Consider the following 23,132-nt stretch of genomic DNA (forward strand, 5'->3'; position numbering starts at 1 on the left):
ATGAAAAAACTACAAGGAGATATTTCACCCGAATTAAAAAGGCTTTTCTCCAAGACAGGCAATAAAAAATGCTGGTGAGGATGTGGAGGAAAAGGAACTCTCATACACTGTTGGTGAAAATGTAAATTAGTACAACCACTATAGAGAACAGTTTGGAGGTTCCTCAAGAACCTACAAATTGATCTACCATATGATCCATCAATCCCACTCCTAGGTATATACCCAAAAGAAAGGAAGCCAGTATATTGAAGAGATATCTGCACTCCTATGCTTGTTGCAGCATTGTTCACAATAGCCAAGATTTGGAAGCAACCATCGACAGATGAATGGATAAAGAAAGCGTGGTACATATACACAGTGGAGTACTATTCAGCCATAAAAAAGAAGGTAATCCAGTCATTTGCAACAACATGGATGGAACTGGAGATCACTATGTTAAGTGAAATAAGCCCAGTACGGAAAGACAAACTTCGCATGTTCTCACTTATTTGTGGGATTTAAAAATCAAATCAATTGAACTCCTTGACATAGATAGTAGAAGGATGGTTATCAGAGGCTGGAAAGGGTAGTGTGGGGCTGGGGTGAGGGGAAGGTTGGGGGGATGGTTAATGGGTTAAAAAAATAGAAAGTACGAATAAGACCTACTATTTGATAGTACAGTATGGTGACTATAGTTAATAATAACTTAATATATTTCAAAGTAAAGAATTTATTTGGATTATTTGTAACTCATGGGATAGACACTTGAGGAGATGGATATCCCATTTTCCATGATGTGCTTGTTTCACAATTCATGCCTGTATCAAAATATCTCATGCACCCCATAAATATATACACCTACTATGTACCCACAAATATTTAAAACTTTTTTTTTTTGAGACAGAGTCTCGCTCTGTCGCCCAGGTTGAAGTGCAGTAGCACGATCTTGGCTCACTGCAACATCCACCTCCCAGGTTCAAGCGATTCTCCTGCTTCAGCCTCCCAGTAGGCCCTACAGGCTCATGCCACCACGCCAGGCTAATTTTTTGTATTTTTAGTAGAGACGGGGTTTTACCGTGTTAGCCAGGATGGTCTCGATCTCCTGACCTTGTGATCTGCCCTCCTCGGTCTCCCAAAGTGCTGGGATTACAGGCATGAGCCACCACGCCTGGCCTAAAACATTTAAAAAATAATAATAAAAAAAAATTGAGAAAAAAACTAAAAGAAAGTTCACTCCTAGAGCTAAATAAAACTTAGATTTGGATAGAAAGGAAGAAAGGAGAAATGTATGCTGTAGGGCAACCAATAGAGTTTACCACTGAGGCAAGCCCAAGATTAGGTGCCAAAAAAAATACGTGCAGATATGTTTTCATGCATGGTGGTCAAATGGAAATGATGTACCCTTAGTGAGAATAAAGTTCACAATATGCTGCTGAAATGAATATTCACTAATAAGTTGAGGATTTTAAATACAGGTCAATACCACAAAATAGATATTTAACAGTATTTGTTTTTAGGTGTAGGAGATCAAGTAGAGTAAGAATTTGTTAATGAGATTTTTTTGGAGTAGATATTATGACCCATGTACATGTTAGTCTGAGTTCTTTCGAAGTAAGTGAAAAGCAATCTAAGGTACAAAATCAAAATAATCAACAACGATTTCCATTTTGCGCTTCCAACCTGTCAGTATTTTTATCCATTTGCAATAATTGTTGATAACTCAATTTTATTTGCAACATTTCTGCTTTTTCTTCATTGCAGTAAAGCTGTCAATAAATTTGAGTGGCTTGTTCTCCATAGAGAACATTAAAAATACTCTTACCCTCTAACAGTGAAAACCTGTGTCTAGCTATCTCCTACCACTCCTTCCTGCTTAGTCTGAAGGAGAAGAATGTATATAAATATATTTGAGCCTCTTGAATGAACTTAAAATGCAATGGTAGTCGGCAGATGCCTATTCCCCAGCTGATGATTTATGCCTGGAGGTAATTATCAGGCTTGCCATGTGCCTTCTGGGTATGGAGCACCTCTACGAGTCCCCAAAGACCAGTCCCACCTTAATCAATGTCACACTTTAGTGAGTATGTGGACTGTGAAACACATTTGGGTGTCAGGCCTAAAATATTGATTCAGTACAGTTTTTACACTTTTTCCCTCTTCTACTTTTTTATCTCAAAGGACAACCTACCTATTCAAACAAATAAACAGGCAAACAAACAATAAATCCACTGCCTCCCAAACTCCACTTTATTAACTTTTCAGATAAGTTTATTCTTTGTAATCTTTTTCAGTCTAAAAAAATATTTGGTTTCCATTTCCTTCTGAAACTGATTAGTGCAGTCTGAAGGTGGCTTTGGGGCTCATGGTAAACAGTCAAACATAGTTGACCTATATTTGCCAATGTGAAAAGTCCTTTTCACATTTCAAAGGCAAGCACAAATGTTCACCTTTTCTGTGAAACCATTGCTTCAATTTCTACCTTACTCATAATTAATTACTTCTTCCTTTAGACTCCCCCCAAAATATCAATTTGTACCTCGATAGCACGATGAAAACTATTGTAATAGCTAGCACCAAAGCTTACTGTTGTAATAAAATCTGTTACCCACCTAAATTTCTTGTGTTGATGGTTTTGGAGGATATCAAGGAAAAAGGACTAAGTTCTCTCTGGCCTGGCAAAGAAAAGAGTAAGGAATGGCCATAAGAGGTGAGATTCAAGGAGAGAGGAGAGTTCAACAGAAGCAGGGATACAGAGCCGGGATGAGCTATACAATTCACAAAAGTGTGGGAACGGGGGCTATAGCCAGCTTTATATAAATTCCTGAGACAGTTAAGTATGTGTGTCAACTTAACTGGATGACTAGGAGCCCAGATATTTTGTTAAACATTATTTCTGGATGTTTCTGTGAGGGTGTTTCTGTATGAGATTAATATTTGAATCAGTAGACTGAGTAAAGCAGGTTGCCCTCCCCAATACGGATGGGTCTCGTCTAATCTGCTGAAGGTCTGAATAGAGTAAAAAGCTGAGCTGAGTAAGAATGAATTTTCTCTCTCTGTCTTCAGGTTGGGACATCAGTTTTCCCTTGCTACTGACTGCCAGACATGGATTGGAACTTATTGCATCACCTCTCCCAGTTCTCAGGCCTTTGGACTCAGACTCACATTATACCATCAGCTATCCTAGGTCTGAACTTCTCAGCCTCCATACTCATATGAGCCAGTTCCTTATAATAAATAATTTTAACTGTCTGTCTATCTCTCTCTCTCTCTCTCTCTCTCTCTCTATCATCTATCTATAAAAAAATGCTTGCAGAATTTAATTGCCATGCAGACCTACTGGGCTAGAGTTAAGGTACCCTGAACTGATTTAGGTTGTACTTAAATTCATAATAAAAGGAGGGCTATGCAGAGGAGATAAAAGGAGAAAAGCCAACAGAAAGTTATACTATCTGACCAAGATGCTTAATCTTGGGTTTCTTTCTTTAGCTTGGATTTTTTTCTTTACCAGTATGTAAATCACAACGACTGTGATAAAAATTGTTGGGAAGATCATAGCTTCTAAATCAAATGAACCAAAATCCTTTACTTTAATGCTCACCTTGCAGACTTATTATATTTCCCCTGAAACGAACTTTATTAAATAGCAATAGCTTTGGTAATACAAACTTCATAGTGTCTCAGACTAGGTTTTCCAGAAGCGAATTCTGCTATGTAGATTTGTGTGCAAGCAGCTTATGGAGTGCTCTCAGGAGAAATCTGTAAGTGAGTAAGGGAGGCAGGAGAAGGTAGGGAGAGGGGCTAGGTAAGGATGTGATTTTTAGGTGAAGTCCAGCCTCAGCATCATCCCACAGGAAGCTCAAGTTGCATCGCACAGTCTGTCCTGCCTTGAGGCAAAGGATTTCTGTACCTGTCAACCATTGGCTTTGGGCTACCCAGTTTACACTCAAGTTTACCTGGCACTTGTGTCTCTTTAATCCTATGGGAAACTCCAGTCACCTGAAGGTAATTTTGAACTTCAAGTCCTTAGAAGTAAAGCGCATGAAAACTAGGAGGTGAGAGGGACTCCAGGGGATCTGAGTAGAGCACTGATAGTGTCCACTGCAACTAGCAAATCAAGGGCACCACAAACCAACTATAGGGCTAATGATTATAACCAACAGTTTTTGAGTGCTTACTGTATGCTGGCATTGCTCTAAACTGTTTATAATGTTAGCTTATTTAATCCTTAGAACAATCTTATGAGGTCATTAATATTATTTCTATTGTCAAATGGGGAAACTAGATTTATCCATGGAAGCATCTTGTCTAAAATGACACAAATATTTCATGCCGAAAGTAAGATTTGAACTGTGGCTGTGTGATTCAATAGCATACACCCTCAACATCATGCCACCCACTTTGGAATGACTTTTCAATACACCAAGCTGTTAAGAGCGGTGGAGCCTAAGTCATATTACAGGAACTCAGAACAAAATGAGACAACACATCTGATGCAGTTAATGCAGATCGAACAAGGAGATAAGACATAGCTTCAGAAAATCTGTTTTCTGTAAAAGTATCTCTTGGATTTATAAACAGCCTTTCTTATGTTATTCTCAAAAAAGTTTGAAGAGCCAGGAAACCAATGACTTTATTCTTGATACTCTGTTGTATATTACACAATTTAACTGAATTTACTTATAGGGAATAAGGAAAGAAGACTAGGGAAGAAAAATGGAATGAGAAAAAGGAAGATAGGGTATAATAATAATAATAATAGTTATTATTATTATTTTTTGAGATGGAGTCTGGCTCTGTCACCCGGGCTGGAGTGCAATGGCACGATCTTGGCTTACTGCAACCTCTACCTCCCGGGTTCAAGCGATTCTCCTGCCTCAGCCTCCTGAGTAGCTGGGATTACAGGTGCACACCACTGCACCCAGCTAATTTTTGTATTTTTAGTAGAGACGGGGTTTCACCATGTTGGCCAGGCTGGTCTCAAACTCCTGACCTCAGGTGGTCCACCCTCCTCAGCCTCACAAAGTGCTGAGATTACAGATGTAAGCCACCATGCCTGGCCAAAAATTATTAATACAAGTTATTGATAATGACAGAAACAAATATTCTGAACAAAGTCCTATTCATTGTACTTTATTGTTTCTGGGCATCTGGTTATTAAATTGAACTTCAATGTTTCTGGGCATCTGGTTATTAAATTGTTTATTCCTATAGAAATAATATTTTTTTGGAGACAGAGTCTCACTCTGTCACCAGGCTGGAGTGCAGTGGCGTGATCTTGGCTCACTGCAATCTCCACCTCCTGGGTTCAAAGTGATTCTCCTGCCTCAGCCTCCCGAGTAGCTGGGACTACAGGTGTGTGCCACCACGCCCTGCTAATTTTTGTATTTTTAGCAGAGACGGGGTTTCAGCATGTTGGCTAGGATGGTCTCGATCTCCCAACCTCGTGATCTGCCCACCTTGGCCTCCCAAAGTGCTGGGATTACAGGTGTGAGCCACCACTCCCAGCCAGAAATGATTTTTAATTCCCCTTAGAATGTCATCAATTCCTAGTTAATATGTCACCCCTATAAACAACATAATTCTTTTTGGCAGTGCATTACACAAATTAGTTACTTTTCATGACTACTAATGTCAGAAATACTATTCATGATTTCTTTAAAATCATTAACTACATTTTGTTGCCACCTGAATTGTATGCATAGAAAAAGTGCAATAATTTTCATCAAAACTTTTGTTTCTTCAAGATTAGTTGAATATCTTGGAAAAATGGAAATGAAGCTTCTGGGCTCTTACCTGGGAAATAAACATAAATCAAGAATATTTAGATGTATTTCCATTTCTTAAGATCCTAGTGGCTTTAGGCACATTAAAGATTTTTTCAACATGTGAAGATAATCATATGACAAGTTTTCTCCTCAGGTAAAATAAACATAAGCTTCTGATTGCAACTTGGGGAGCCATACAAGACAAAAAACCTACACATTGTATAGTTGGCAGTGACTGAGGAGGGAACTCTATTTCTGCTCCTTTTTTTCGGGGCGACGTGTAATGACCAAATATATTTTAAAACAAAGACAGTACAGGCAGCAGCCAATCACAGTGGATCTTGCGCATGATCGGAACAATGATGTGACCAATTAGAGCAGGCGACGCAACCAATCAGAATTGATGCTGGCTGAAATAGTAGGTGAAGTCATACCCAGGAAACCAGCTAAATATGAGCTCTGCCTACAGTAGATAGGAAACTCAGCTGTGCCCATATTATTCAACTTTCTTCACAAGAAACTTGTTTTTAAAAATTCAGTGGTTTCTGGGGTATGATGAGAACTTTTTACTCTCCAGGTCCCTTTCTTCTCCCAGCTGTGCTGGAGGCAAATCCCTAGTAACACTGATCTGACAAAGGCATTACAAATAAATAATAGCTAACATTTATTGAACACTTAGGTGACAGGCACTACATATGTACAAACTTCCTTAATCTTTACAACAACCCTATGAAGTGGGTACTATTATTATCTTTGTTTTACCGACGAGGAAACCAAGGCATAGGGAAGTTGAGTAGCTTGCTCAAAGTCACACGACTAATACTTGCCAGAGCTGGTACTCAAACTTGGGTAGTCCTTCCTTTTAACTAAAAATTATGACTTTATTAGCAAATTAAGTGTTCTCATCAACACCATTTTATTAGCTATATTCCATTTTCATGTCTGGCTAAAAGGTGAAACACCAAAGTTTTCTGATATTTGGGCTACTGCTGAGAACTCATGAAGTTCCTAACTGATGTCTGTCCCCAGTGTGGTTGCACTTGGCCCATTTCTGATCCAAATTGCTTCAAACAAACAGAAAGCAGTCAAGGAGGACTGAAAAAATAAAAAGAATACTACCTTATTCTCTTGTCCTCCACTTTTTTCAAATATTCATCTCTCTTTAGGACGCCCAGGATCATTTCCTTCTCATGATCTAATAAAAATGACAGATTGATGAACTCTGAGTTCTTAGACATGGTATTTCAGAAGCAGCTCTCTGAGTAGCAGTGGTCGAATCTTCAAGGAGGTAAATTGATATCTACAACTAAGGTTCCCCCAACCAACTCAGAATCACTCAGTTGTTTGGTGTAAAGTTTGTTTTTTACAAGGTCTCTGCAGAATTGCTGATGGTAGTTAAGTATTCTTTCAGGCTATATGTAGAACAGCCTCCACTGGGATTACACTCCAAGAAAGTCATTATAGTTTTAACTGTAAAATGTCTCCAAAGCCTTTGCTGTGGTGTACAGTCAGGCAGCAGCTGAATTTAACTAACGATGCTGAACTTCAATTCTTCAGAACAGGAATCAGATCCGCTGGGACAGAATGCAGAAAACACTAAGACGGTGGAGAAAAAAAAGAGGAGAGAAAAGTTTAATTAGGCTATTTTTCCCATAGCACTTGTAAAACTGCCTAATTTTGAAATTTTGCTGTATCTAACTCAAAAAACTATTTTTTAAAACAGTAAACATGCATTTTTTAAATCCTTATTTGGTGTTTTTTTAACCAGGAAATGTTATTTGTATTTAGTTGATTCCTGGTTCTCTATGCAAATTCAGTTTTCTCCATTATAATTAGCTTCCTCCGCCAGCTGCATCACATCGCCACTCTTGCAGCTGACTGATGGGTGAATTGGGTCACCACTTTGGGACACTAAGTGCACAATCTGGACTGCCTATAACAGGTCAGGGCCTTTAAGTGGCTCCCTCCTTCTTTCTTCCTTCCTTTCCAAAACTAGGCCCACAGCACAGAAAGCCCTGCTGTTGAAACAAATATGAACCTCTGCTACATGCATCAACCTAAATAGATCTCACAAACACAGCTGAAAAAAAAAATTAAGTTACAGGCTGGGTGTGGTGGCTCACGTCTGTAATCCCAACATTTTGGAAGGCCAAGGTGGGAGGATCTCTTGAGGCCAGGAGTTTGAGATCAGCCTGGGCAACATAGTGAGACCTGTGTCTCTACAAAATATTTAAAAATTAGCTGGACATGGTGGCAGACACCTGTAGTCCCAGGTACTTGGAAGGCTAAGGCAGGAGGATCACTTGAGCCCAGGACTGTAGTGAGCTTTGAGATTGCGCCACTGCCCTATAGCCTGGGCAAAAGAGTGAGACCCTGTCTCTTAAAAGCAAAAAAATTACATTATGGAAGAATTCATGAAAAAATGATAGCATATATATATATATACACACACACACATGAAGTGTATAACTTGCAAACATATACATATATATAAAATTTAGAAACACATACATTCATAGTATAGATATAGGCAAATAAGGAAATTCAAGATCATGATTACCTCTGGGGGACACAGGTATTCAATTACAGGGGAGAGCACAGGAGCTTCAATGCATTGGGTAATGTTTTACTCCCAAAATGAGTGCTTATATCTCCTGATGTACATGGTTGTTTGTGAATTATTCTAGGTACATATCATATATTGTAAAATAGATGTTTTAAAACTACCCCTTTGTCAACATAAAAAGTTCACCAGGCCCTGACTCTCATCCTAACTCTTGAGCACATTCTTTCATGGGTTTGTGACCTGGATTCTCTCTCTAAAGCTGCTTAAGAATGATGACTTCTTGGGTAATCTACCTGATTTTTGTGATTGGGTATCATCCCATGATACTTAGCTTCCCCCCAGAGCTATGAACTACAGTCTACCTGCAAGTTACACTTGGTTTGCTTGCCTCTAGTAAGGCTTCCAGGAATAACTAGATACATACTCAAAGGCTACTTTGGAGCTTCCCAGTAACCATAAGGTCAGGCTGACCCCCAAATCTCAGGAGATCTGAAAGGAGAGGATCTTGTCTAGATCCTCCTCAACTTCCACAAACCCCCATATATTTGTTCTATACAGTGTACACCAAACCAGAACTTTGCTGAAATGACTCAGAACTGAACTGCTTCCTACAGACCAAGAGCCAACCCCCTCTTAAGAAGCTGCTCAGGTCAGTGTGTATTCTTTGGATTTGCTCTAGGTCTTCCCTCCATCTTGAAAACTCTAGAGGCAACAGGGCCCAGAGTGCTCCAAGGTTGAAAAGAAGAGGAAGCAATTAGTTTAGGACCAACCGGGCTTTTCAGAAAGGTTAATTGTTTGGTTTTTTTGCATCACTGTCAACTGCAGTCTCCGCAGAGAAAGAACACAGTTGTTTTTTCCCATCCCTTGTGTATCTCATCTGGTTTTGTGATGAAATGGAAAAAAAAAAAAAAAAAGAAAACTCAGTGAATTACTATGTTATCATTACAGTCAGCATTCATTGAAGACATACTTTGTGTTTAAAATGTCAGACTTAGACTGTACTCTGTGAATATTTTATAGAATCGTATTCAGAAATTATTCAAGGGGTTGGTAGCTATAAAAATGCTTGACCTGAACCTTATAGGTATCCCTACCTTGAGCTATAAATACAAATCTGCTCTCTAAAAATCCAAGAGTCTGGCCTGTGAGGAGAATGAAGGGAGGGAAGTAACACCATGGGTAGCATATGAAGGTGACAGAGAAGATGAGAGATCAAGTAAGAATATAAGAGAAATAAAATTGCCCTGTGAGAGTGTAATTAACAAAATTAGTCCTAAATGAATTTTTATTCTTCTGTACCTGGTCCAACAGACTAATATTATCTGAACTGGTGTGTAAGTAGGTGGCTAAGGAGATCAGAAGTAGCCAAAACTCTATCAAGTTTTGATTAATTGGAAAAAGGAATTGTGAGGTTAGTCTTAAGCTGTAGTGAAAATCTGTACTTTGTGCTATAAATTTGTCTTTCTGTGTTGTTCTATAATGGAGAAGGGTACCTTAGGATAGAACACAGGCTTAGGACTCCTGTAAGCACGCTGTTCAAGCCAGCCCAGCAAACTGGTCAGTTAAAACTTTGCTGCAGGTCCCTAAAAAAAAGCAAAAACAAAAACAAAAAACTGGATAACGTTTCCCTCTCATCTTGTTTTATTTCCTTGGGAGCTTGACCTTTTAACTATGTGGCAGTACTTTCTCTTGGTCTCCACCTTCCAGAGAACAGGAACTTTGGAATTCATGTCATGGTTAGCACTAAAAATTATCTTGAGAAGTTAAAAGCCTTTGCAAGCTCAAAATTGGCTGCTCTAGGCTCCTTCTGGGAAGGGCAATGGAAACTGCCCAATGCTGTAGCTCAGCATCAGAGGCTTCACTGTTTTACAATGGTGGCCCAGGTTCAATTCCGGGATTAGGGAATGAGTCTTTTCCAGTTTGATATCTGTGTGACCTTTGCCCTTTGTAGATTCTCTTCCCCTCCATGATGAACAACTTCCGGCTTCACTTCTTGAATTTTTCCTTTCTTTGAGCACCTGGGAGGTTTCCTTTGGTAAAGCTCAGAAGACAGGAATATTGGCCATTTGGCCTGGCTAAAGTTCAGGAATAAGAGATTTAAAAGGACTTTTTAAAAAGAGTGCTATGGTTAAAAGTTAGCTTATTTTTAAGTGGATATTCAAACTCTAACAGCATGAGACTCCTTGGGAAAAACAGAGGAGGCACCATAGACTGGGTTTTGGGAAAAACCCGTTTTCTTCATGAAACCCCAGGAATTGGAAGTGGATAGATTCCTTTAAAAATCTAAGGTTCTATTCTGTTTTGCATTGCATTATCCAATGTTTTTTACTTTTGGGGAGTCAGAAATTGCTTAGTATTATGAGATAACTTTGGTGTGTAATAACTAGGTAGGAAATATACTTTTGGGGAAGGCTAATGGCAGTTATTGGGGAATATGTGGCTTTTTGCATGTTTAGATCAGAGAACCATGCTGTTGGCAACCTAGAAGGTTAAAAAAAAAGTCCCCATCCACCACTGAGAGATAAGACTCCCATGGAGATGGGCTGATTCCCTCTTTTTGGGATCCAGGATCTGGCATAAAAATGGGATCGTTAATTTTGTATATCTGTTTTGCCTTCCAGCTGTGCCTGCAAGTTAAGCCCTAGAAACTGCATGCCTTAAAGAGAAACTTAGAAACTGGCAAATGAAAAGTCTTACAATTACTGAATCTTCTTCTGTATGTATATTTATGTGTTGTGTGTGTGTGTGTGATACGTTTAAAATCTTTAATTAGTTTAAAAATAAGAGCTTAAATCAAATATTTTGTCAGAAAAGTAAGAAGTGTAATGCCTTTTAGTACATGTGACTTAAGTAATCTTTAGAAGATAAACAGAGTTTTAAAGATTATTGATAAAATAAACACATTTGGTCTAAATTTTACAGGTCAGATATTAAGTTTACTAAATGCTTTAAGGTCATAAATTGCTTCTTTGACTTTTGAAAATTGTTCAATTTACCTACTTTAGAGCATTAGATTCTAGATAAGACCTGGGGACATGTGGTGTTAGCCATGCCCCCTAGCTATGCTTGAAAAAGTCACATCTTATCTGTTGTCCTAGGCTCCATACCTAGTACATAATTAAAATCGCTTACTAACCAGGTTTTCCACCAAAAGTAAAAATTGCTAAAAGCTAACATTGTAATATGTTATTGAGACAACTGAAGAAACAGTTTTACATGCAAGGTGTGTAAAGAAATTGAAATGCATTTTTGGTAAAATATTATAAGAAGTCAAAGGAATATGGATTTTTTTGCCTAAGAGTTTAAAGGATTGTTTGAAATTAGACACTCAAACACTTGAAGGTTTGAGTGAGCTGTGAAAGGCTTGTGACAAATTAATCTCGTAAAAGAAATTCTGTGTGTGAACATACTGGCTAAAGTTAAAGGGGTATTATTCAGTTTTTCCATGAATTGAACATTGGGATATAAGCACAAAAGGTTTATCTTAGAGCGCTAATCTGCTTTTTAACATAAATTTGTAAAGGGTTATAAAAGGTATAAGAATCTTACCTTAAGTCAAATATTAAAATTGGGTGGATATATCTATAAAGTTTTATTAAGGATAGGGTTTAACATTAATAGTACACTAATGTAAAAATGACATTTGGCTTATTTGGTATAAAAATCATACAGGAAACATTGTCAACACTGCCACCAAGGTAATCAAATTTGTCAATCATGTTTTTCAACTGTGGTTGCCCTGAGAAATTTTTGTCATCCACCAACAGTTGTCTTATTTTAGTCCTATTTAAAAGGTGGTTTATAGTCAGCTAAAGGACTCTGACAGGTGTTCTTCAATGCAGGTTTCTGATAACGTTGGGGATTATGACATTAGAATAAATAAAAAAACTTTCAGGACTCTCATGAAAAGCTGAAATGTTAATAAATATCAAGCAGGACAGGAGTTAACTGCATGGATTGAACTAATAGAAGACCAAAGTGATCTTTTGATTTTTTGCTTAAAACATTGCTGATCCTTTGTTTTGTTTTTCAGAGTCGAGACAACTTTTCTTTTGAGCTATTTACAGCTTTTAACAGTCAAGTAAAGTATACTCTTGTGAACAAAATTTGGGGCATATTTGTTTCTCTCTACCTGACTTCTCCAGAATTGGAACCTGTTTGTGAGTATTTTTAACTTATGGCAATATAGTTATTTGCACAAGCACAATAAGAATCTGTTTTCTTTTGCAACAGGACACAATTGGAGAAACTGGTTATTTTACCAAGGCTTTGACTGGAGTGGTGCATTTTCCTTTAAGGATTCAAACTTGACTTGCAGAGCTAATAAAAGCCCCTTGGGAAAACTGGCCTTATACCTTCTCTACACATTCCCTGTACAGGGTTTCTGACTTGTGGTAAGTAAAGAATGTCACTTTCTAATAGGTCCAGGAGCTGCAAGTTATCTTGGGACCTCAAGAGGAGAAGAATTGGCTGGGCGCAGTGGCTCACGCCTGTAATCCCAGCATTTTGGGAGGCTGAGGTGGGCAGATCACAAGGTCAGGAGTTCGAGATCAACCTGGCGAACATAGTGAAACCCCCACCTCTACTAAAAATACAAAAAATTAGCAAGGCATGGTGGCAGACACCTGTAATTCCAGATACTCAGGAAGGTGAGGCAGGAGAATATCTTGAACTCAAGAGGCAGAGGTTGCAGTTAGCCAAGATCACACCATTGCACTCCAGCCTGGGCAACAAAGTGAAACTCCATTTCAAAAAAAAAAGAAGAATGTATTCATAGATATTTGAGGATATAAACCCATGACTGGGCTTGGCTTTAAAAAAAGGTATTATTTGAGATTTCTCATGGAACAGAGTTCCATCAAAGCCAATTTAAAAAGCCTATGTGAAAAATAATTATTCTTGCTGCACTTTATACAAATAATCAGGATAAGTATAAGACTAAGGATTATTTTGCAATCAAATCGGTCTTACCATGATTTGTCTTTAATACAAATGGAAAACTGGAGAGAGAAAAATTATGTTTCCAGAAGTATGGTACTCCTGTTATTAAACTCTAGTTCTCATCAGTTGTTATTTTTGTTGTTGTTGTTGTCGTTTTTTTCCTGCAATTTAGACTGACCCTGCTTATTCCTGTGAACCAATTCGTGATGTCTGACTGCATCTCAAAAGAAACAAAAGGGATGTGTAATGTAAAAATATGGTTCAATATTCTAATTCTGGGCACATACTGAAATTGGCTAGTGACTCCATATCAGCTTGTTTCCAACAGTTGCCCAGTTCATGGAAAGCCTTCTAATTTAGTTTACTTGGGATAATTTTGCTTATCTTGCTTTACTGTTGTGGAATATATTGCTGTTGTACTCTTTATGTAATAATGCAAAATAAGTTCACTGAAAATTTTCTTAAATTGAATACTTGCTAATCTTCCAGATATCACATTTTGTCAGAACTCAAGAGTTATGAATGGCCCTCACGATACTGACACTTTCTGACAGAGCTCCTCTCTACCTTGAATACAAGAGACCCTAATAGTTAGGCAGGAATATCATCACCCCTGTTCAGCATGAAAAAGTTACAGAAGATGGATCTTCATTTCTCTGCAACCCTTAGGATTAAGGATTCTCTTGTAAAAGGGAAGGGGAAAATGTAAGAGGTGTTTGAATCAGAACAACGCCATCTTAAATAGGAGCTGGGTAAAGTGAGGCTGAAACCTACTGGGCTACATTCCCAGATGGTTAAGTATTCTAAGTCACAGGATGAGACAGGAAGTCAGCACAAGATACAGGTCATAAAGACCTCGTTGATAAAACTGTTTGCAGTAAAGAAGCTGCAAAACCAAGATGGTGATGAGTGACCTCTGGTCATCCTCACTGCTACACTCCCACCAGTGCCATGACAGTTTACAGACGCCATGGCAACATCAGGAAGTTACCCTGTATGGTCTAAAAAGGGGAGGCATGAATAATCCACCCCTTGTTTAGCATATAATCCAGAAATAAGCATAAAAATGGACAACCAACAGCCCTCGGGGCTGCTCAGCCTATGGAGTAGCCGTTCTTTTATTCCTTTACTTTCTTAATAAACTTGCTTTCACTGTACTTTATGGACTCACCTCCAATTCTTTCTTGTGTGAGATCCAAGAACCCTCTCTTGGGATCTGGATCAGGACCCCTTTCCAGTAACAGTTGGCTAAGGAGATCAGAAGTAGGCAAAACTCTATCAAGAAAATCAGGATGTTTTCTCCAGAAGGCAGCACTGGACTATGATTATAAATTTAGTAAGATAGAATGCAGTTGATGATAACACAGTCCTTCCAGAGAAATACAGGGTGAAGAAAAGGAGACAGTGAACGAAAGCATAGACAAGGAAGATTTAAGGAGCTAGGTGATGACAGTGCCCATCCAGACTCCAACTAGAGAAAAGGAATGAAAATGAAAATAATTGTTTGTTCCCTGTAGCGCATGTTCCACACTAGGTGATAGAGCCTCATTCTGGGAAATTTTCATGCCATGAATCACTCAAATCATACAGCTAATTCCCCTTGCTCAATCTCACTTCCTCCTAGACACTTTTGATTATAAGTTGGCTTCCCATAGAGCTCTCCCTTGAGGAGTGAATGTTCTGGTCCTGTTTATGGAGTTCTCCATGTTTGGTTTAGTTTGAACCCATGTCAGATACGTTTGCTGTGTGCTAACCAAATCAAATTTTTCAGCCTTTGCACTGAAGACCAGCATCTGGGCTGCAGTGACTTCACCTGAGGATATATCATCATTGCGTATCTCTTTTCAGCTATCTCATACCTCACCTGGAGAATCCCTTACCCATTACACATTTTAATCAAGTAGAGAAAAAAATGAGTAATTGATCCTCATTCTTTTAGTTAAATGTGGCTAGTAAACACTAGTCAGATTAGGAGAGTGAAATTCCTTTTTCTTTTATTCTTCAATTCCTAACTTAAACAGATCTCTCTCTTTAAATGTAGATGTAGATTTTTCCCTCTGTGGCCAGTAACCTTGTTGAACTACGCTAAGCTATTTAAAAAGGTGACAAGATGCTTTGTACGTCATTCTGTTGCATTTCAGCATAGATAACTTTGGACAAGTCATTAACTTCTGATGATCAAAAAGATGTGATAATCAAATATTCTCATAGCATCACAAAGGGACATAAGTTTAAAAAGCATCTGTTTTGAGTAACACATACTTAAAAATAATAGGGGCCGATATTTGAATCAAAGGAAAGGGTATGTCTGAATATATCTCATTACTGTGTACTTGAAATGCAGCTTTAAATATAGAATATTTCTGAGAGTGCTCTTAGGATGAAATTAATAGAAATAAAGTTAATTTCCTGTTTGCCTGTCACCATGTGACAACACAAATTAGATGAATTTTCAGCACACTTACAGACATGTTTAGGATGCTTAGAATACAAGCTAAATCACATATGCAAAATTCCCTTGAGGATGCCTTTCAAATAGAGGAGCAGTCATCCTGCAAAGCAGCTGTGATTGAATTACCACAAGCACAGCAGTCCACATGACTGTCAAAAGGTGAGAACTGCCATGCTGTGGATAGAGATAAAAGTAGTACTTTTACAACAAACCCCAAACTAAATGATTCAAGGATAGATGCTATGAAATTGCAGGCATTTCTTTGCAACAGAGCCATTTCTTCTCACACGGGCAATTCTGTGTGGTACATTACATGGGAGTGCCATAGTCAAGGTTTTTTAAGATTTCACAATGATATTGATTATCCAAATAACAATAGAGAGGCTAACGTTGCCATCAACTTCATACCAATGCTTCAAGAGCAGTATCCTCAGAATGCTCCAAATAATAACCACTAACACTTATTCAACTAATCCTTATGACTTCCTAATGAAAAAAATTGTTATTATTCCTATTTTATAGATGAGAAAACTGAGGCACAGAGATGTTAAGTAACTTGCCCAAGGTCAACTGGTAAGTAATTCAGAACAGTTTGGTTTCAGGGGCCCTGCTTGTAACCACTACATTTGAGGTCACACATTGCCTTCATGGAAAAACAGTATCCCATGAGATGTTATTAGATATTCTGTGGAATTGTTAACAGTGCTGTATTAGTCCATTTTCATACTGCTATGAAGAAATACCTGAGACTGGGTAATTTATTTAAAAAAAAAAAAAAAAAGAGCTTTAATGGACTCACATTTCCATATGGCTGGGGAGGTCTCACAATCATGGTGGAAGACAAAGGAGGAGCAAAGGCACATCTTACATGGTGGCAGGCAAAAGAGTGAGTGCAGGGGAACTGCCCTTTATTAAACCATCAGATCTCATGAGACTTATTCACTATCACAAGAACAGCATGGGAAAACCTGTCCCCATGATTCAATTACCTCCCACCAGGTCCCTCTCACAACACGTGGGGATTATGGGAGCTACAATTCAAGAGATTTGGGTGGGGACACAGCCAAACTATATCAAGTGATGTCATTCAACAAACATTTTGGATACTTAGAGTTAAACCAAGTTAAATATTTTCTTTTTCTACAGAACTTCTCAGAGTCTTTAATGTCCATGTGAATTTTCACAGAACTCTCAGTTTGGAAAAAGGTATTAGGTTGGCGCAAAAGTAATTGCAGTTTTTACCATTAAAAATAATGGCAAATTATTTTTGGCAAAATAATATATATGGCAAAATTATTTTGGCAAAATAATATATATAATATAATGGCAAAAACTGCAATTACTTTTGCACCAACCTAATATTTAAGATCATTGGTTATTTTCTTGGCATTGTGTATTTTGATATTTTTAAAGAGACGACTACTTCTACCTTTAAAAATGCTGGCAAAGAGAAAGCCTTAATAAACATTTCAAAAGAGAAAGATTTGGAAAATAAGTTATAAGATACACTTACTTTATAGTGTAATTATCAATAGTAGAAATTTTGCAATAGTCTAAAGTTAGAAGCTGTTAGATTCTATTAGAGTTAGAAGCTCTAGAAGCTGGAAAAGACAACAATACCGATGTTCAATTTTAAAATGAGGCATTTAATATAAACGGACATGGAAAATATCTTAAGTTATATTTTGAGCTGAAAATAGACAAGATAATTACACTTTTTAATGCAAATGCTTTTAAAACAATGCAGTAGATATATGCATGTATATAATAAATGTAAATGCATAATAAAAGGCACAGAATAATGCATATTGATCGTGAATCAGGTTGCATATGAAGATGAGATTTGGATTGTTAAGGGTCAGAGAAGAGATGAACAGGGACTTATTTCCATATTGTTTATTATTTTGGATGTATTCATATAACCATATATTATTTTATGTCTTCAAAAAATTTTCAAGGACCAGTAAGGTGTGGTGACTGACTAGAGTAAGAAGCCAAAGAAAGAAAGAGGCCAAAAATAATGTTAAGAATTGAATCCTAGAAGAATACAGGTGACATTGCTAGGAACATGGAAGCTGAAAAATGTGCTGGCTTTTGTGGGAAATAATGGATTTGGGTTTCAGATGTGCTGTGAATTGGGTGACACCACCATGGTTCATCAGCATCATAGTTTTGTGCCTCCAATCTGGCTCTTCTATGTGCAATTCCAAAATACAAATTGATAATTGTTGCTCTTATACTGAATACCCTTTGATGTCTTCCCTTTGCTTTTTAAGAGTTCAAGTTGCTTAATATGGTTTACAAAACCCTTCATGATTTGGCCCTTGCTTACCTCTCTCTAACGTATCTATCCTCTAATCACACTCAAAATTTCATTCCTCTAAAAAAGCCGTAATCTTCCTCACCTCCAGATCCTCCTATTTGTAAGACTCTGCCTGGAATACTTTCCCCATTTCTCCATCTCCCAATTCCTAAGTATCCACAGGGATCTGCTTAAATGGTTGACTCCTAGTTTAGCTTAGCTATCTATGATAAACTGAATCATGGCTCCCAGAGAAGTCCACGTCCTTATCCCCAGAACCTGTGAATATATTAACTTAGATGGCAAAACTTTGCAGATGTGATTACGCGAAAGATCTTGAGATGAAGAGATTAGCCTGGATTACATGGGTGATCCCAATGTAATCACAATGGTCCTTATAAGAGGGAGGTAGTAGAGTTAAAGTCAGAAAAGCAGGTGTGATGACACAAGCAGAGGCTGAGGTGATAGGCTTTGAAGTTGGAGGAATAGCCACAAGGCAAGGAATGCAGATGGCCTCTAGAAGCTGGAAAAGACAAGGAAAAAGATTCTCCTGCAGGCTCTAGAAGAAATGCAACTCTGCTAACACCATGATTTTAGTCTCTCAAGACTCATTTTGGACTTTTAACCTTCAGAACTCTAAGATAATACATTTGTGTTGTTTTAAGACAATATGTTTGTGGTGATTGGTTACAGCAGCAATTGGAAACTCATAGTATCTATTCAATACATTTTCACACTTCTCTTACAGTAACACTGTATCAGTTGGGATAGGCTAATACAGCATTATTCAAAGTGTGGGTTGCAGACCAGTGCAGGTCTGTAAACTTACGGGTTTGCAATTATATAAGTAAAGAAATTGAGAATAAGCATTTAGAAATGTTTATAGCAATTTGACAGAGTAATTTTAAATCTGTTGCATCTAATGAAAATTTATACTTGAATGTTTATGTATTTCCTGTCTCATTTATCTGCTAATTTATTTAAATTGTATTTTACAAAAATACCATTCTATCCAGGTTGAAAATAAAAGTAACAAACAACTTGATCCTTCACCACAGATATTTTGAGCAATACTGGGGTAGACTATGTTGTGACACAAATAACTTGCAAATTGCAACAGCTTGTAACAGCACAGGTTTATTTCATATTTCTTGGTCATGCTATGTATCCCTCAAGAATCCAGGCTGTTTAGGTAGCTACCATCTTGAACACTGCCAGTTGCCACACCAGAGGGAAAAAAGAGTTCTGAAAGGTCTCATTCTAGGAGTTAAATGTCCTGGCCTGGAAGTGAAAAGCATTATTTCTACTTACTACTTACAACTCCTTAAACAGAACTGGTGGTCACTTAGCCCTACCCAGTTACAAGGGGGCCAGTAAATGGTATCCTACCATCTGCCTACAAGAGGAAGAAATCGTAAATATTTGGTGAACAATGCTAAGGACTATGCCAAGCACTCATCATGCTGATTTAAAATGCTGATTTTAACCAACATGCATTGGTTTTCCCTGCTAATGTCTAAGCTCTGTGGGATATCTCATTTTGTCTTGATCAGCCCTGTATTCTTAACACCTCACAGCTCCTGGCACCATAGTAGGTATTTGAAAATATTGTCAAATGAATAAATTAATGAATTCAATGCAAAATACAACATTTGAGAAGTGGTGCTTAAAATGGAAATTGGAATATAGCCCCTCACTACAAGGCCTGACAAGCAAAACTAAAGACTCCTCAAAGGGCTTCTGCAATACTTGCATACATCTCTTTGTTTGCAGGAGAGATTCATAAATATTGTTGGCAACAGTTGGTCCCTTAGATCATCAATGACAACTATAGGCTCTTCACCTCAAAAATATACACATACATTCTAACGACGAAGGGAGGTAATTTCAGGGGTTTATAAACTGTGGTCACCCGAGGGCTTATGGTCCACAGGGTAAGCACTACTAATACAACATCTTCAGAATAAAAGACTGACTTTGTGGACCCTCTCAGAGTTGGTGTTGGAGAAAGTGTGGGGTAAGGGAAAGGGTGTGGGCTTTGGAAACTAATGGAATTAAAATTCTACTCCCTGAGAGAATAACATAGATGTGCTACTTTGTCTTTGCATCTCAGTTTATCCATCTGTTAAATGGGCATATTAATATCTACTTCCAGGGTTTGAAGTGAATATTAAAATGAGTTAATGTATAAAAAGTGTCTAGCACAACGCCTGGCACATAACAGATGCTCAGAAAATTTAGACCCCTCCATCCTTTCTATTCTTACCGAAGTTAGGCAATACGTCGTTAAAATGCATCAGTCCAATACAAACCTCCATTCCCTTTGATTCACAAAATACCCAGAGGTCTCTGGCTTCCTAGACTTTCTATTAATAATTTATAAATCTTAACAATTTCTTAGAAACATCATAATTTTTAATTAATACAATTATTAATAATACTAATATTCTTTTTATATGTGATGGCATGCTTGAAGTTTCACAACACAAAGGCAGTGAAAAGAAAACTCAGGATACAAAAGCACTTATGCAGTATGGTCCCAATTATATTAAAAGAAATATATATATACACACACACAAACACACACACATATATGTATTATAGAAGAAAAAATGAGAAAAATAAGCCAAAATATTAAGTCTATTTCTGGATAGTTATAAGTGTATTGTAATATCTTCTTTATAATTTTATTTATTTATATGTTTTTACAATGAATACATGTTACATATAAAATCAGTTTACAAACACAGCAAATGGCATTTCTGTCAAAAATATCTTATAGCCATATTACCTCTGCTTCATATGTCATGATACACAATGCATATATCCACTGATTATCAATAATTATCATGCTAGACTACTGAACAGGAAAAGAACAGTATGAGTGCCATATAGTTTTGAAGTTAATAAATCTAGTTCTTAAAGTAATGTTTAATTCACAAAGACATGTTCAGTCTGAAGAAAATATAAAACCAAAGAACAGATAGAATGAGTTATAGAGCTTATAAATGTTCATGCAGTAAACATGTATAAAAAACCATGTGTCAGAAACTATGTTGGGCCAGGCACAGTGGCTCAGGTCTGTAATCCCAGCTCTTTGGGAGGCCGAAGCAGGTGGATCACCTGAGTTTAGGAGTTTGAAACTAGCCTGGCCAATATAGTGAGATCTCATCTCTGCTATAAATACAAAAGTTAGTTGGGCATAGTGGCACGCACCTGTAGTCCCAGCTACTTGGGAGGCTGAGTAGCTACTTGATCCTGGGAGGTGGAGGGTGCAGTGAGCCAAGATCACATCACTGCACTCCAGCCTAGGCAACAGAGTGAGACTTTGTCTCAAACAAACAAACAAACAAACAAACAAAAAACAGAAAAAGAAACTGTGCTGGATCTAGAGGACACATTCATGAAGAATGCATGGGTTCTGTTTTCAAGGGGCTTCTCTATTTTCTATTATTTTCTAGTGGAGACAAACATAAACACAAAATCATGGTTTCATAAATCCCAATTTTGGCTTTGAGAACATAAAGGAAAAAAACAATCAGGAAAACAAAAGTGGTCCTTCTAGGTTGTAAAGACAGCAAATGTGAAAAAGTCATAAGAACACAAAACTAGTCCAGAAGAAATAGTGACTAACTCCAGGTCTGGGGTCTGGGTTCATATTGGAAAGCTAAGAGAAAGGGGGATGTCAGAGTGGGAGGAATTTGGCATCCAAAGAATATGGACTTTATCCAGTGTTTTTCAAACTGTATCTTCAGGAATGTTTTCTTACGAAACACAGCGAAAGAGGCTGAGTGGCCAAGCCTGTGGCGCCGATGCCTGCTTCAAACAGAGCAGCTCCGTTTTCATCTGCTCTATAAGTTGGATTTCCTGGTAGGATTTTACCTGAAGAAAGAATTCCATGACCTTAAGAAGCCCGAAAACTGTTCTCATGCCATCAAGCTGTTGAATGCTTTAAAGCCAAGGAACAGCACAATCATATTTGAATTTTAGATTTGTTTTTTGAAAGACCAGCACTCAGTGACTGGATGAAAGAGAAGGGAAAGGTCAGGTAGACAAAATGAGGAGGCTCCTGCAGGAGTGCCAGGGAGAGATTAGGAACTAAAGCTGTGGTAGTGGGAAGGGAAACACGAGTCATTTTTGAGATGTTTTAGAATAATCTCAATAAGATCCAGTGACCTTCTAGATGTGGGTGGTATGGAAGAGAAAAGAGAGCGACTCTGAGGTTTGCACCATGGGGAACTGCAAAGTTTCTTAAATTTTAGACTGCATAAGAATACCTAAGTAGATTGTTACAAATAGATTTCTGGGTGTCTATCTCCAGAGAGCCTGATTCAGTAACACTGGGGTAAAGCCTAGAAATGTTGATGATAATACTGTTCACAGTGATGGAGAGTACAAGACAAAAAAAGCTGAAAGAGAAAAAAAAATAATTAATTGCAATTTAGATATGTTGAGGTCCAGGTACTTGTGATGCAACAACAAAGACCTGTCCAGAAGGGCATTTAGAATAGGAAACTTCCAATAGACTGTTTATAGTTTATCAGATGTCTATACTAGAGGTATTTAATTGGGAATCATTGGTGCCTAGATGGTGGATGGTGGCTGATGCCATGCAAGCAAGCGAGATTTCCAGGAAGCGAAGCGAAAGGGGCAAAAGATAGAATCATGAGAAGCAACAATATTTAAAGAATGGACAGAGTGTGGCAGGCCAGGACTCACTAACGCAGGCCTCCATAACAACTGTTTCAGCACTGACTGAGTGGTGAAGTTAAATATTAAAAGCTGATAGAGCCAGTGCCCTTACACAAAGGCTGGAAGGTAACAAAAGCCCACCAAGAGTTTTGCCTAGGCCTTTCCTGGGCCTTGAAGCATGGCAAGATAATGAAGGGTTTCTTAACAGGACCCTTTTAGGATTAAACAAACTTTATTGGCGGGCTGAAGAATCTCCCCAGACCTCCACAAACAAGTTTATTGGGGGTCTGAAGGAACACCCCAGATCTCTATGATTTAGCAGGAGACAAGATAAGGGTAATCACCCCTGGCACCTGGACCCATTTAGATTAAGTAAATTTACTGAGGCTCCAGAGGAAGGTCTTCAGGACTCAGAAGAAGTAAATCACTTCTTCT

General features: G+C 37.9%; 1 protein-coding gene across 4 annotated transcripts in view; it reads right to left on the minus strand.

Annotated features, from left to right (window-relative positions):
- The window catches only part of SYTL5 (synaptotagmin like 5), a 231,550-nt gene that overhangs the window by 94,402 nt on the left and 114,016 nt on the right, over positions 1 to 23,132 (minus strand). For all 4 annotated transcript variants that reach the window (XM_073013809.1, XM_073013807.1, XM_073013810.1 and 1 more), the window contains exon 2: positions 6,864 to 7,340. In XM_073013809.1, the coding sequence (XP_072869910.1) occupies positions 6,864 to 6,982 (119 nt within the window). In that variant the 5' untranslated portion in view covers positions 6,983 to 7,340. The remainder of the gene's footprint in view (positions 1 to 6,863; positions 7,341 to 23,132) is intronic.

The sequence above is a fragment of the Chlorocebus sabaeus genome, chromosome X (assembly GCF_047675955.1).
Source record: "Chlorocebus sabaeus isolate Y175 chromosome X, mChlSab1.0.hap1, whole genome shotgun sequence".
Lineage (NCBI taxonomy): Eukaryota > Metazoa > Chordata > Mammalia > Primates > Cercopithecidae > Chlorocebus > Chlorocebus sabaeus.